Source organism: Pipra filicauda, unplaced genomic scaffold, assembly GCF_003945595.2.
Source record: "Pipra filicauda isolate LSUMZ 115617 unplaced genomic scaffold, ASM394559v2 scaffold33_size4404698_pilon, whole genome shotgun sequence".
Classification (NCBI taxonomy): Eukaryota; Metazoa; Chordata; class Aves; order Passeriformes; family Pipridae; genus Pipra; species Pipra filicauda.
In genome coordinates, this window is record NW_024104465.1 from 964,760 (window position 1) to 977,042 (window position 12,283).

General features: G+C 49.2%; 1 protein-coding gene and 1 long non-coding RNA gene across 6 annotated transcripts in view; one reads left to right on the forward strand and one right to left on the reverse strand.

Moving 5' to 3' along the window:
• Positions 1–11,734, forward strand: part of LOC113984311 (calcium-binding protein 1) — a 72,493-nt gene extending 60,759 nt beyond the window's left edge. For all 4 annotated transcript variants that reach the window (XM_039384128.1, XM_039384126.1, XM_039384127.1 and 1 more), the window contains 4 exons: positions 2,712–2,890; positions 4,226–4,402; positions 4,559–4,616; positions 5,795–11,734. In XM_039384128.1, the coding sequence (XP_039240062.1) occupies positions 2,712–2,890; positions 4,226–4,402; positions 4,559–4,616; positions 5,795–6,024 (644 nt within the window). In that variant the 3' untranslated portion in view covers positions 6,025–11,734. The remainder of the gene's footprint in view (positions 1–2,711; positions 2,891–4,225; positions 4,403–4,558; positions 4,617–5,794) is intronic.
• LOC120323764 lies at positions 414–5,931 on the reverse strand. Of its 2 annotated transcripts, none has more exons than XR_005564591.1 (2): positions 5,587–5,931; positions 414–4,850 (listed from the first exon to the last, which is right to left on the reverse strand). It is a non-coding gene; the product is annotated as an uncharacterized LOC120323764 (long non-coding RNA). The 2 variants fall into 2 exon arrangements; XR_005564590.1 differs by having other exon boundaries at positions 4,997–5,931.
• Positions 11,735–12,283: the final 549 nt, after the last annotated feature.

Consider the following 12,283-nt stretch of genomic DNA (forward strand, 5'->3'; position numbering starts at 1 on the left):
GCCCGGCTTCCACAGCAGGACCTACCGGTTCGCAGCCAGCCCGCAGCACGCACCTTGCAGTCAGAACACGCACTGCCCGCCCTCCGCAGCCGGGTCCGGATCGCAGGCGGTGCGGGCTGATGGTTGCAGCGTTCTGGTCCTGCTGGGCCCGAGCAGGGGGAAGGTGCAGCTGGCTGGTCTGCTTCATGCCCCAGTCCTGGCAGGGTGTTCAAGGGCAGGGACACAAGCAGAAGTAGAGGCAGATGGGATATCATCAGCTGCTCTAGCTACTGATCAGTAAAATCTTCACTCTACTAGTTAGAACAGAACGTAGAACTAATACTGCACTTGGGTTACCTTTTCTTACTTCCTTTGAAACCACTCCAGTTGTATGAATCGTGCATGTTTCTGATAATTAGCGCACCAAAACTTAGTTGATTCACAGATGTATAAAAAGTTAGCTGTGCTGAGCTGCTCTGCAGTCATTTCCAGGTGGAGTGTGGAGAAGATAAGCTATCTGTTGACTTTTGAGTCTAACCTTCACTGTTTCTGTGTAGGATGGTGAGGACTTTCCTGTGCTATACAGCTGGCACTGCCATTGCTTACCCTGCATGAGTGCTATCCCAAATGGAGAGCCTTTTGGGCACAGTGGATGCAGGGGAGGTTACATTTAAGTTCTAATATGGTTTGTTTTTTGCACCCATGGAAGCTGGTGCCTTGACTGCTGTAGGTCAGCTTCCCTTCATAGACCTCTTACGTGTCACTTGAATGTCCTTGTGGACTGGAACAATTTATTTCTGAGTTGAGGAGAAAAAAAGGGTCTTTCTCAAGCACATTGTGACATGTTCTTCCTTTGAGGAAAGCCTGTGGTGTCTACTCTGCACAGCAGGCCATTGCAGTAATTCTGCTTCAGCCAGTGGTGCCAGGCACAGTGAAGACTTTACCCCTTTGAGCTCTCAGCTGCATTTCCCTCAATGGCTTTTTATTGCACCATTGTTCGTTTTCTCTGGGTTCCTCTGTGTTGATAGGCATGTAATGGCTTCAGCAGAAATATATGGCTGACTGGGAGGAAATGACCTAGGGATAGTAATTCTGGGCTGTCCTGCCTCTGGGCAAATTAAAACCTTTTTTTTCAAGCCTCAGTTCAGCCGCTGTACCCTGAAGGACTGAATGTGCTGATGGCAATTACAGAATTAGGCAGGTGCCAGGCATAGTTGTGTTACAGCTTGATGGGCACTGCTTGCTCCCAGTGAGCACCCAGCCTGCTATAAAACCCAACTCGCCTCCACAGCTCTGTCAGCAGGGCTCTGACACGCAGGTGACAGGTCTTCCTCTCCAGTTACCTTCTTGGCTATTAAAGGACTTGCTTCCTGTGCAGGCTTTCCTCTAATAGAAACGTACTTCTGTGGAGTCCTTGGTTCGCTGTCACTGTAATCTGTAGCTGGCCAGAAATACCTGTGTGGGAGGACAGGTTAAACTTTTCACCCTCTGTGTTTCTGGTGATTAGAGTGTTCAGTCCTTGCGCCCAGGTTCGGGTGGTAAAGAGAAGCGGACGATCGCCTGAGCAGCTCTGTGTGAAACAGGAGACTAAGAACTGGCATTAATTTCCTCTCACTCGTTTGCATTGGCTCCGTCTTTGGCAACGTGCTCTGGGTTAGTAGTTCTTGCTTTGTCTTGGCTGATGCAGTGTCTGTTCCCATGGAAATGGGGTTGGAAGTGGTAAGTGTCAGCAGAGAACTTCGTCTGGATCAACTTCTCCTGCCTCAAGTGCCAGTGGGCAGATGGTGTCCACAGTCTTCCCTCCTGCCCCTGCTTCGCTGGGGAGTCATTGGATTTGCAGCTCAGAGGCATTGCATCAGTTTGCATTTGTACAGTAACCCTGGCACGATAAAATGCCAAGTCGAGTTAAAGTCTTTTGGGGGCTGCTTGAGACGTGGTGAAACAATCAGTGAGAAGAGGCAAATTTTATGATTTCTCTTATTTTGTCAGTTATTGTCCTGTTTAGGAATGTTGTTTGGGCCCTTCTCAGGGGGCTGTTCAGATGGCTGCAGACAGCACCCGCTTCAGCTGGGTGGTTGTGAGAACAGCAGCTGATGGAGCTGTTGGTGCTCTTGAAACCCTTGTGTATCTTGCTTCCTTCTTCCTGTCTTCAAGCTGACAGTATTGCAGGGCTGCGATGAGAAGAAAGGGTTTTGTAAGATGCCTAATACTTTTCACACTTCTGCCATCCCCTAGGTTTTCACTTGAGGGGGATGAGTCTCTAAAACCTGATGCCATCAACCGCTACCTTCAAATCTGTTGTATCAATGAGTCAAGTCAGTCCTGTGCCCACTGTTTTTGTTTTCTACTCAGACTCTGAGATTTGAAAATACCGTAAAAATATTCTAGGTGTTTTTCCTCTTAGGAACAAGAGCTAATGGCCAAGTCTTTCGGCTTTGTGCACCGTGTGTGAAACAAGCTCTTCTTTCTGAAATGGTGCAAGTGAATTTACTTTGTCTGGACTGCAGCAGGTCCAAAGCTGTTTTCCTACAGGGCTGGGGTTCCGGGGCTTTGGCTCCCTGTGCTTCTGCTCCAGTAGTGCCGCCACCTGGTCAGAGCAAGGAGGGGAGACGGGTCTGACAAGGATGCAAATGCCACTTGTGGAGTTAAGCACTATAAGAGTATATAAAGTGTTTCTTGCATGTGCCTCAGAAATTAACCCCTCCTCTCACTCTTTTGTGCTTGAAAACCAGCTTCTGACTACGGGATGAAGCTGCCAATCCTGCGGTCCAACGCAGAAGACCAGATTCTGTACCAGACCGAGCGCTACAATGAGGAAACCTTTGGCTATGAAGTTCCCATCAAAGAGGAGGGTGACTATGTGCTGGTGTTGAAGTTTGCAGAGGTCTATTTTGCACAGTCTCAACAGAAGGTAAGCAACAGCTCCTGTGTGTCTCTGATGTGAGTTCCTGGCTATGACTGTGTGTTCTCAGGTTGCCTCTGCTGCTTTGCATGCTGGAGGAAGGAGTGAAGTAAGGCACTGGTGGTTAACTTAGATCCTAGAGCTCTCATGGGCTCTGAAACTTTAGAATTCTCTCCCACGTTCCAGCTATACAGTCAGACTGGGAAACTGCATTTCAAAGCATTCAAAAACCATGTCCAACTAAACATAACTAGCAATAGAGTTTTATGACCTGTTTAGGCTGTGCTGGTTTTGAAGAGTTTTTTTTACGTTTTTCCTGAACAGTTGTTCTTGCCGTGACAGCACAGTTGTGTTGGAGGAAGTATTGCACAGATTGAAGCAGGGAGGTGATCTGGAACCTACTGAAAACAATTTTTACAAATGAAATAAGACTTGATACTAGTTCAGTCTGATCCTGAAAACACAGAATTAAATTCACCCTCTTTATTGCTCTTGTCCACTTTTGAAATACCTTGTGTGCAGAGGTGGAAACAGAAGCACAAAGAACTCAAAGCCCTGTGATAAATTGGGGTAGGAGTGGGTTGTGTAATAGCCTGTCTTTCCCTTGACTCCATCAGCTTCTTTAGAGCTGATCTCCTTAAGCACTGTGCTGCCTTCCTGCCAGAGAGGTATTTCAGGGAACAGAACTGGTGGGGCTGGCTTACAGAACGGATGCAAAAAGCAGCTTCAGATTAAACTGAAGGGCTGAGGCATCTTTGGTTCCTCTTCCTTGATGTGGTTCTGCTGGGATTCCCCAGGTGCTGAGTGAAGTTTGAGTCATTGCAGCCCTGAGGAGGACTTTCACTATGAATTCACAGATGTGGTTAGCAGTTAAACATTTTACCTCCTTCAAACCCTGTGTTCTTCAGCAGCTTGTTTCCTCCTCTCTGTTCTGCTGCAGGCTGTTAGTTAGAAATGGCTTCACTCCCCAGGGTGTGGTGTGCCACAGCCACCCCGGGGTGGTAGGAGCAGGTCCTCCGACAGGAGGTGGAAAGAAAGTTGTGAAAGAAAAGCACGAATAAACCAGAATAAAATTCTTCTGTCCTCAGTTCAGAACAGCAGATGTAGGGGGGATTTTAAAAGGAGGAGGCAGGTTCCAGGGTATTTGAAAGCAAGGTTAATGCTTCAGTGTCTCTACCTGGCTGCTTTGGGCTTTGAATCCTTCCCAAGGGAGTGGGGCAGTGCATGTTACAATGCTTTCAGGTCCTGGGTGCATAACAAGCAGAGACCTTTCCTGTTCTGTTCCCATTTCAGCTGTCACGTGCCTGAATCTGTTCTGACTCTGTCGTTTCTTTCACCCTGAAGGTATTTGATGTTCGCTTGAATGGCCACGTGGTGGTGAAAGACTTGGACATTTTTGACAGAGTTGGACACAGCACAGCTCACGATGAGATCATTCCCATGAGTATCAAAAAGGGGAAACTGAGTGTCCAGGGGGAGGTTTCCACGTTCACGGGGAAGCTCCACATTGAGTTTGTAAAGGTAATAAGCTTTCCAGGGCAGAGCCCTGATCTTCCCTTTCTCCTTGTTCCCCAGCTGTGCAGTGCAGCTCTGTGCTGGAGGAGAGGGGATGGGATGTGGGGAGACCATTCCTTGCCTCAGAACTGCAGCACTGACTGCTGCCTTTGCTTTCTCTAGGGCTACTATGACAATCCGAAAATCTGTGCCCTATACATTCTGCAAGGAACAGTGGAAGGTAAGCACAGGTTTTGAGCCAGAAGGCTCTTCCCCCTTGGAGAGCAGCCTGTTGCTTCTCAGACTATGAGATCATAGCTCTTGCTGACCCACATCTGCCAAAATTGTTTCTCTCTCAGTGAGTTCCCACAGAGTGCAGTTGCGGAGTGAAGTAGGTGTGTAATGTCCTCGTTTTCCTCCAAGTCACAAATTCTGTCATTTTGGAACGAGAAAAATCAGTTTGTTTTGGAACTTCCTGTATATGGGGGAGAAAAGAGAACACATCTGGTCAGTCTCAGCTTATGGCTACAGATGCATTCCCTCTGGCCTTGGATGTCAGCAGCAGCCCTGCAGACAAGTAATTTACAGAGTTCTTTTAGCTAGTAGTTAAGTGTTTCTTACCTGGAGCTTCGTTTTGCCTTCTCAGCTTGAGGACAAGGCAGTGTTTTCTTACTGGGTATCAGATCCTCTGGGTAGCAGTGGGGAGTGCTAGAAAAGTTCTTGTACTTCCATCACACTCTTTGTAAGTGTGCTGGACTGGAAGCCCCTCTGGCTCTCGAACAGGGGGCGTTTAGGATCCCTCTCACCAAACCATCATTTTGCTTTACTGTTAGTCAGATTTCCAAGTGATGCTGAAGATTTGGTGAGAACCTTGTGGCCAGGTGGCACTTTGCTGTGTGGGGGCCCTGCAGTTCAGGCCCCAAGCTCAGAGGGCTGGATTTGAGTGGAGTAGGACTGTGTTGCTCTGGTAGCTGTGGGGTTGGGGGGTGCAGTGATGCGGGGTAGGACTGTTCATGGAAAGGGTTTTCCATTTCCTGTTTGCACCTGTATCTGCTGGTCCTGCAGGCGGCAGGTGCTTGTTCTTGCTTAGATCTCCCTGAGCAGCTGCAGTATCTGACTGTGTGCTCTGTGCATTAACTTCTCTGTGTGACACCTGGATGGGGTGGAAGGATGTAGTTTTTTTTGCAGACTGGATTTTTGGATGCTCTTACCTCCTGGAGAAAAGAAACAGCGGTGTGATCCTCTGTGAGGGAGGATGTTCCTGTCTTCTGGGGTGTTCTGGTTGTGGTTTCAGTGTGGTGTCAGGTGCCCTCTTGCCCGTGTTCATGTTGGATCAGGGAGAGGGGAAGGAAGGGAGTGTCTCCAGTGATCTCCCAATTCACATCCTGCCTCATTGCAACCTTTTGTCTTGTCCAACAGATGTCCCAAAGCTGCAGCCGCACCCTGGTCTGGAGAAGAAAGAGGAAGATGATGACGAAGATGAGTATGATGATGGCTCCAGTGTCAAAAAACAGGCAAATAAGAACCGGGTTCAGTCAGGCCCACGCACACCAAACCCCTATGCCTCGGACAACAGCAGCCTCATGTTTCCTATACTGGTGGCCTTTGGTGTCTTCATTCCTACCCTCTTCTGCCTCTGCCGGTTGTGAGAGCAAGCCCCACAGTGCATCAGCCCAGGGGCTGGGAGGGAAGGAGTTGGACCAAACACGGTTGCTTTCAATTTCTCCATATTGTTCATAATTTAAGGAAAAAAAAAAAGAAAAAAAAGATGATTCATTTGGAATGAATAGCAATGAATAGCAGGTCCAGGTAAGAGGGAGCTTACCTTCCCCCTGCCAGCAAGCAGCAAGGCCCTCGCCTTCCCCTTTGCACCATGTGCAGGCTCCAATTCTCCCCGGGGCATCTGAGAATGAACTGAGTCCTGGCTGGCTGTGTTCTGGGCTGTTGAAAGCTGATGCTACCAGTCCTGGGCCACTTCCCCCACTGAGGGATAGCAATGTGCTGCGAGATCTCTGCCTTTACTGGGTGGAATACGGTTCCTTAATCAGGGAAGCAGCTCTTAAAACAAGGCCTGGGTACACGTCCAGGAGTGTGGAAGTGTTGTGGTGCTGTTGGGTGTCAAACGACTATGGAGGACAGAGCCTGGCTCGGCATCTCCCTGAATGTGTGCGGCACGATGTATGGTACTCGCCTGCCTGAAGATCCCAAGACTCCAGCTCTCCACCCAGCCTTTGTGGAGACAGTCCCCTCCTAGGACTGCGAGCTGCACCAGGAGCAGAGGGATTTATCCGGCCTGATTTGCTGCACCAGTTGGGAGAGACTTTCCTAGTTTGGCAGTTGCAATGTCTGTTCCATCGCAGAGGGATTCTGCTGTAGCCTGCGAGAGGCTGACGTTGTTGGCGTCTGATCAGATGCACTTGTTTTCTGTATTGATTATTGATTATGGCTTTTGTTTCCTTTAATATCCTTTTATTTTCGAAGGTTTTGTTTCAAGCCCAGTTCCTTGTTTTGCCCTTTCTAGCAAGTGACCTCTCCTTTGGAAGAAGCTGAGAATCAGGTGACCTAGAGAGGAACCTGGTCAAGGACTTGTTCCTTGACCTTCCTAAGGGTTAGCTCCCTTCTCCATGACTCTGAACAACCTGTGCTGTAGGACAGAGCGGAGCAACCTGGTGGATGCTCCCTGTGAGCTCTCATTCCCTGTGTAGGGATCAGGCCTCCCTGCAGCAGTGAGAAGTGGAGCTGGTCAATGTTTACAGTGAGCTCGGCCTTTTGCATATTCAGGCAGCGTAGCAAAGGGGCAGATGTCCAACATTTCAGTCCTGGAGAGCAAGGTGGTTTGTTGCCATCTGAAGGTGAGCAGAACACTGGAGAAAAGGTCACCTGCTTTCCCCAGGGATGTTTCTGCAAGAGGCTTTTGTTTCCACATGCAGAGCCTGTGCCTGCCTGACAGAGGCTGAACAGAGTGAAAGCTGCTGCTGCTCCTGCTGCTCCAGAGCTGCAGGCCCCGAGGAGCTGCCTTTCCATGGTTTTGGCCTCCAACATGTTGAGCATTTCTGGCTGGCAGGAGGGAGGTATTCTGTGCTGGAGAAGGATCTGTCCCAGGCAGGATTGAGTCCCTGTGGGTCAGCTTCGATGCCGCTGAGCTCTGGGCTCACAGAACGCTTTACCTCACGCTCTCTCCATTGTCCTCAGAAGTGTTCTGTCTTTCCACGAGCAGTGGCACTGAGCAGTGACCTCCGTGCTGCTCTGCCTCTCTGGGCCTGTGTTTTCCCAGCAGTTGTTCCTGGGTTTGATCCCCTGTGGTGGCTCAGCCTTTCTTTGAGCTGAGCACGGTCAGCAGAATTGCATTGTTTCTGGAGAGGGACCTGGAGGAGCAGCCTTTTCTCTTCTGCTGGGCCCAGGCAGCTGAAGCCTTTGCTCCCTCCTTACCCTCAAGCTGTGATAGGAGCTGTCAGCTCAGGGGCTTCAGGCTGGGAGCTGGGGGAGGTGACAAAGTGCTGCTCTCTGCAGCAGTGCCACTGAACCTTTTCTGCTCACACACATCACTGCTATAGGCCTGACCCTAATTCTGTCTCTGTGAGCTGAAAAGCAAGCAGGATCTTAATTATCTTCTCTCCAACTGCATAAATGGCAACAGCCAGTTTGGGAGAAGCAAGAGTCCCTGCCCTAGTTAAAGGGGAAGACAAGCTTTAAGGAGAGCAAATTCTAAAGAACAAACCTTAGGATGAAAAGGTGGTAAGCTTGAAGTGTTCTACTTCATCTTCTAGCTGCTGTTAAAATCCTAATACTTATAAAACTCATAAAATACGAGCTCTGTTTTGTTCAGTGACAGCGCCTGCAGGGATTCTCCAGCGTTTTTGGGATTGCTCTAACTGGAGCACAGAGACATTTAGATCTTTATCAGTTTTGAGAAGCATGAACTGCGCTGATTTGTTAAGCAAAGAACCCGGGGTTGAAAACAGGCGTCTCTGTAAGGAGCTGCTCTCCTCCAGGCCTTTTAGGTTGCATTTTATTTGAGCATCCTTGAAGCAAGGAATCACTCGGCTTCTTGTGGCTCACCCAGTAATCTCTGCACCTTGCCTGGCATGGGAAAAGGGGTGTGCATTTAGATGTGCAAAAGTCGGAGACAAGTCTTCTAGGGTAGTTTATCCCAGCCTTTCCTGGCAGCCAGGGCATCCATTTGGTGCCATCAGCTGCCCCAAGGCAGAGCTGTGCAGTGTGATGTTGTGTTCCAGTTGCTCAGTTTAAATGAATCTGTCTGATTTGAATAAGAATAGGGAGGAGGAATAGTTCATGGCTTCAATTTAGTTGTTTTGACTCTGGTTTTATGCATCTTTGTCACTACAAAGCTGGTGTCTGGGTGGTTCCTGACCCTGTTAAGGTGCTATGAGCAGTTTCCTTGTTGATCCATCCCCTCCTGACAGGTTTGTCTTGAAGGAGCCTTCAAACAGAGCATGTGGGAGCACAGAGGGTGGTAGAGGGTGGCCAGTCAGCACCTTGCTGGGAATGGTGTACTCTGGCTCCCCTTGCCATCTCTGTCTAGTATCTGCAAGCCAGATAAATGGGTCCTGAGCAGGGAAAGAAAAAGTTTGGGCTGTCTGTAGCTTTCCAGAATGGGTGTTTGAGGGAATATCCAAGACACTGTTTAAGTGAGGCAGGTTAGAGACAAGCCTGCTTGTGCTGATTCCTCCCACCAGCAGCAGGCACATGGAGCACAGCAGTGTGAGGAGCTGGGTCAGAACAGACCTGGCTTGATTCATGTTGTGTAGAAAGGGGCAGATAAGGCAATTTTAATAAAGCTTCCACTTAATAAAGGGCAAATGACACCTTTGATCATGTTTCGGGCCTGGATGCAGTCTCAGCATGGTGGTTTCAAAGCCTATTTTAATTGCCCCATCAGCCCCTCCTTTAAGCCAGGCCCTTTTCCCCTTCTGTGTGTGTAACTAAACATCTCTGACCCTTTTGAGTGTCCCAGGTGGCAGTGAGCAGAAACCCAAATGAATTCCCTTCTCTTTTTGGTGCCTTTGTCTCAGGCTTTGAATAAAAGTCTATTTGAAGGAGCTTCTTTTTTTTTTTAAGGAGCTTCTGAGTTTTTTCTTTTTCCCCAAGGGACAGACATTCCCTGCCCTTGAGATCAGCTGGGGACTGTCTCCCTGTCCCTGGATGCCACCTCTGGAGGTCACAGCTGAAGCAGAGAACTGTGAGCGAATATCTTGGTTTCGAGCCCTTGAGATCAATGGAAGAAAAGCCTAACAAGGGATGGGAGAACTGGAAGAGCTCCTTCAGGTCCCAGAAATCTCCTGAAGGCAGGATGGAGAACTTCCAGACAGTCTGGTGCCTGTGTGTCTGTGCAGTTCGGAGCTGAGTGAGTCATGGCTGGGTCCTGGTGCTTACAGCTTCTGGGTGCAGAGGGATGTTTGGGGAGTCCCGCGCCCCAAATTCACTTGCTGAGGCCTTGCCCTGTGCTGTTCAGGTCTGAACAGGGAGCAGGGACCTGTGTGTTGTCCCTTGGCCTTCCCTAAGTTGAAATGGGATTGCAACAGCCAGGGAAGTGTCTTGATATGGGAACTCTGGGCTGTGCAGGCCTGTTGCTGATGGAAAACAGCAGGAGGAGGGAGAGGACCATCAGAGCAGGTTCAACCCTTGTTGTGAGACAGATACTGAACAGCTGCAAAGTACCAAATGTTTCAGGCTCTGTTTGGTGCTCAAATGTGGGAGAGATCCGTCTGCTTCTTGCACTTATGGTGAGGAGGGAAATACCCTCGCTGAGAATCCAAGGGAAATGGGAGCTGGGCCAGCACTGAGCTAATTTACCTACTGGCACTTCTGCATCTCCCCAACAAATGCCAAAGCCTAATACAATTCAAGGATGCCATTCTACCGTCGGCCTGGTTCCACCAGTCTGTCCTCACCGGCTGGTCCCAAGTAGGCTCACACAAGTGTTCTCAAACGGCACAAACACACCAGGCTGGAGCTGGGAAGGCTCAGAAACGTGATCACACGAGTGGGCCTCCTGTGCTGCACCTCTGCTTCGCGCTGCCCAGCAGGTCTGGGGCACGTGCACTCATCTTGGATCCGAAGGATTTGTCCCAGGAGTATAAGTAGCATTGAAAGGTGCTGGGCTGGATGGGAGAGGTGAAAGCAGGTCCATGTCTTCCGGGACTCTGGCTTGCTCAGAGTTTATTGCTGTATATTAAATACTATTTTTGAAGATTGAGGGGAAGATGAGGGAGGGGGAGGGATGTGACGATGCTGTCCCCAGTCTGATCAATGGGATGCTACTGCAGGTTATTGATAGGTTTTGGTGTTTTTTTTGTTTGTTTCTCAAAAAGTGCTTTATATATAAAAAAAAAAATTCAACAAAACACATGCTTTCCTCCCTCCTAGAAACAGTGCTGGCTGATCAGAACATGTGAATAATCTTTTGCAAACATCAAAGGTCTCTGCTAAAGAGTTTGTGTGATGGAGATTTGAAGGCGAGGGGCAAAGTACAGCTTGAACCAGTTTTTAACTGGGAGAGTGTGAATCCAGGAAATGCAGGATCTCTGCCCTGGAGTTGTTCCCAGTCACAAGTAAGGGGGATATGTTTTTCCTGTGCTGCCATGGCTGTTCTGTCACACCATGGCAGTTCCTGTGCTGGGGTGCTGGAGCAAAACAGTGGCTGGAAACTTGCTGGCAAGTGAGGGCTTGAATTTTTGTGGTTTCCTCTGGGGCTTCGTGTCTTCAGAGCTTTTGGTAAAGCAGCCCTGGAGCCTGTGAGAGCAGAGGCAGGATTTGTGCTCGTGGGAGGAGACAGTAGCCAGGACTGTGAGAGGTGACAGTGGTGTTTGGGTCCCATCAGTGCAGCACTTTTAGCATTGGCAGATGGTCCCACCACTCCATAGTGCCTGGCTGGGGATATGTGGAAGTAACCCATACCCTTGGCATTAAGGACACATCACAAACTAGGTAAAGCTGCAGGTCTGAGAGTTACCTGTAAAGACTAAAGCAGTGTGGGGAGAGATCCCCATATGTGTCTGTCACCAGTACAAAGGGGTTTTAAGGAGGATTTTTTTATTTTACTGTCCGTTGCTTTGTTTCTAACAACTTGCAGTGACATTTTTTAGTTTGTTTTGTAGCGAGCTTGGCCCCTGGGTGAAAAGCACAGATATCTATTTCTGATTGTGTCGGCTTTGCAGGGACTAGTTTGGGGGGAAAGATGGGTGTAGGGGTGGGCTATTTTATTTTTGGTACACGGTAGCAGTTTTATTTTTTAATTTCCCCAGGATGTTTGGTTGAGGGAATGTTCTGAAATCTACTGTCTGGCAGTTTGACCAGCAGTGTGCTAAAGGAAAATAAACAAAATTATATTGTCACTTGGATGAGATGGTCCCTCTTTTCTGGTGGTAGGGGCAGAGGAGCCCCCTCTGGTTTTTAAACCCAGAGCCTCTCCCTGACACGGCCTCCGCCACAGCCCTGGTGTTGGCACAGCCCTGGTGTTCTCTTGCCAGTCATTTTGGGCTATTAAGTGCAAGTTGAATGGTACAACATCCTGTTAAAAGTGCTGATGCAGACCTTGTTGCTTCCTGCTCAGATAAGGAGCGCCAGAGATGTAATCTGCCTTCTGGGGCTTTGCAAGCTGCCCCCGTTTCAGCTTGAAACTGCATCGGAGGTGGGCAGGCGGGGCTGGAGCTGGAGCAGAGAGAAGGCAGCACCTTTGTGTTCTGGGTGCCTGATCTGGGGGTACAAGGGGCCCTGGCCCCATGCAGAGCAGCTGTTCTTCCAGACAGCCTGGCTGTGTCCTTCCCAAGGCACAGGATGGAGGGACCGACCCCATGCAGTGAGGAGGGTTTAGGAGCATTGGCTGGACAGGCTTTTGTGAAATAGCTTTTGGTTGGCAGTAGGAGGTGCGTTCTGCTCACAAGCAGC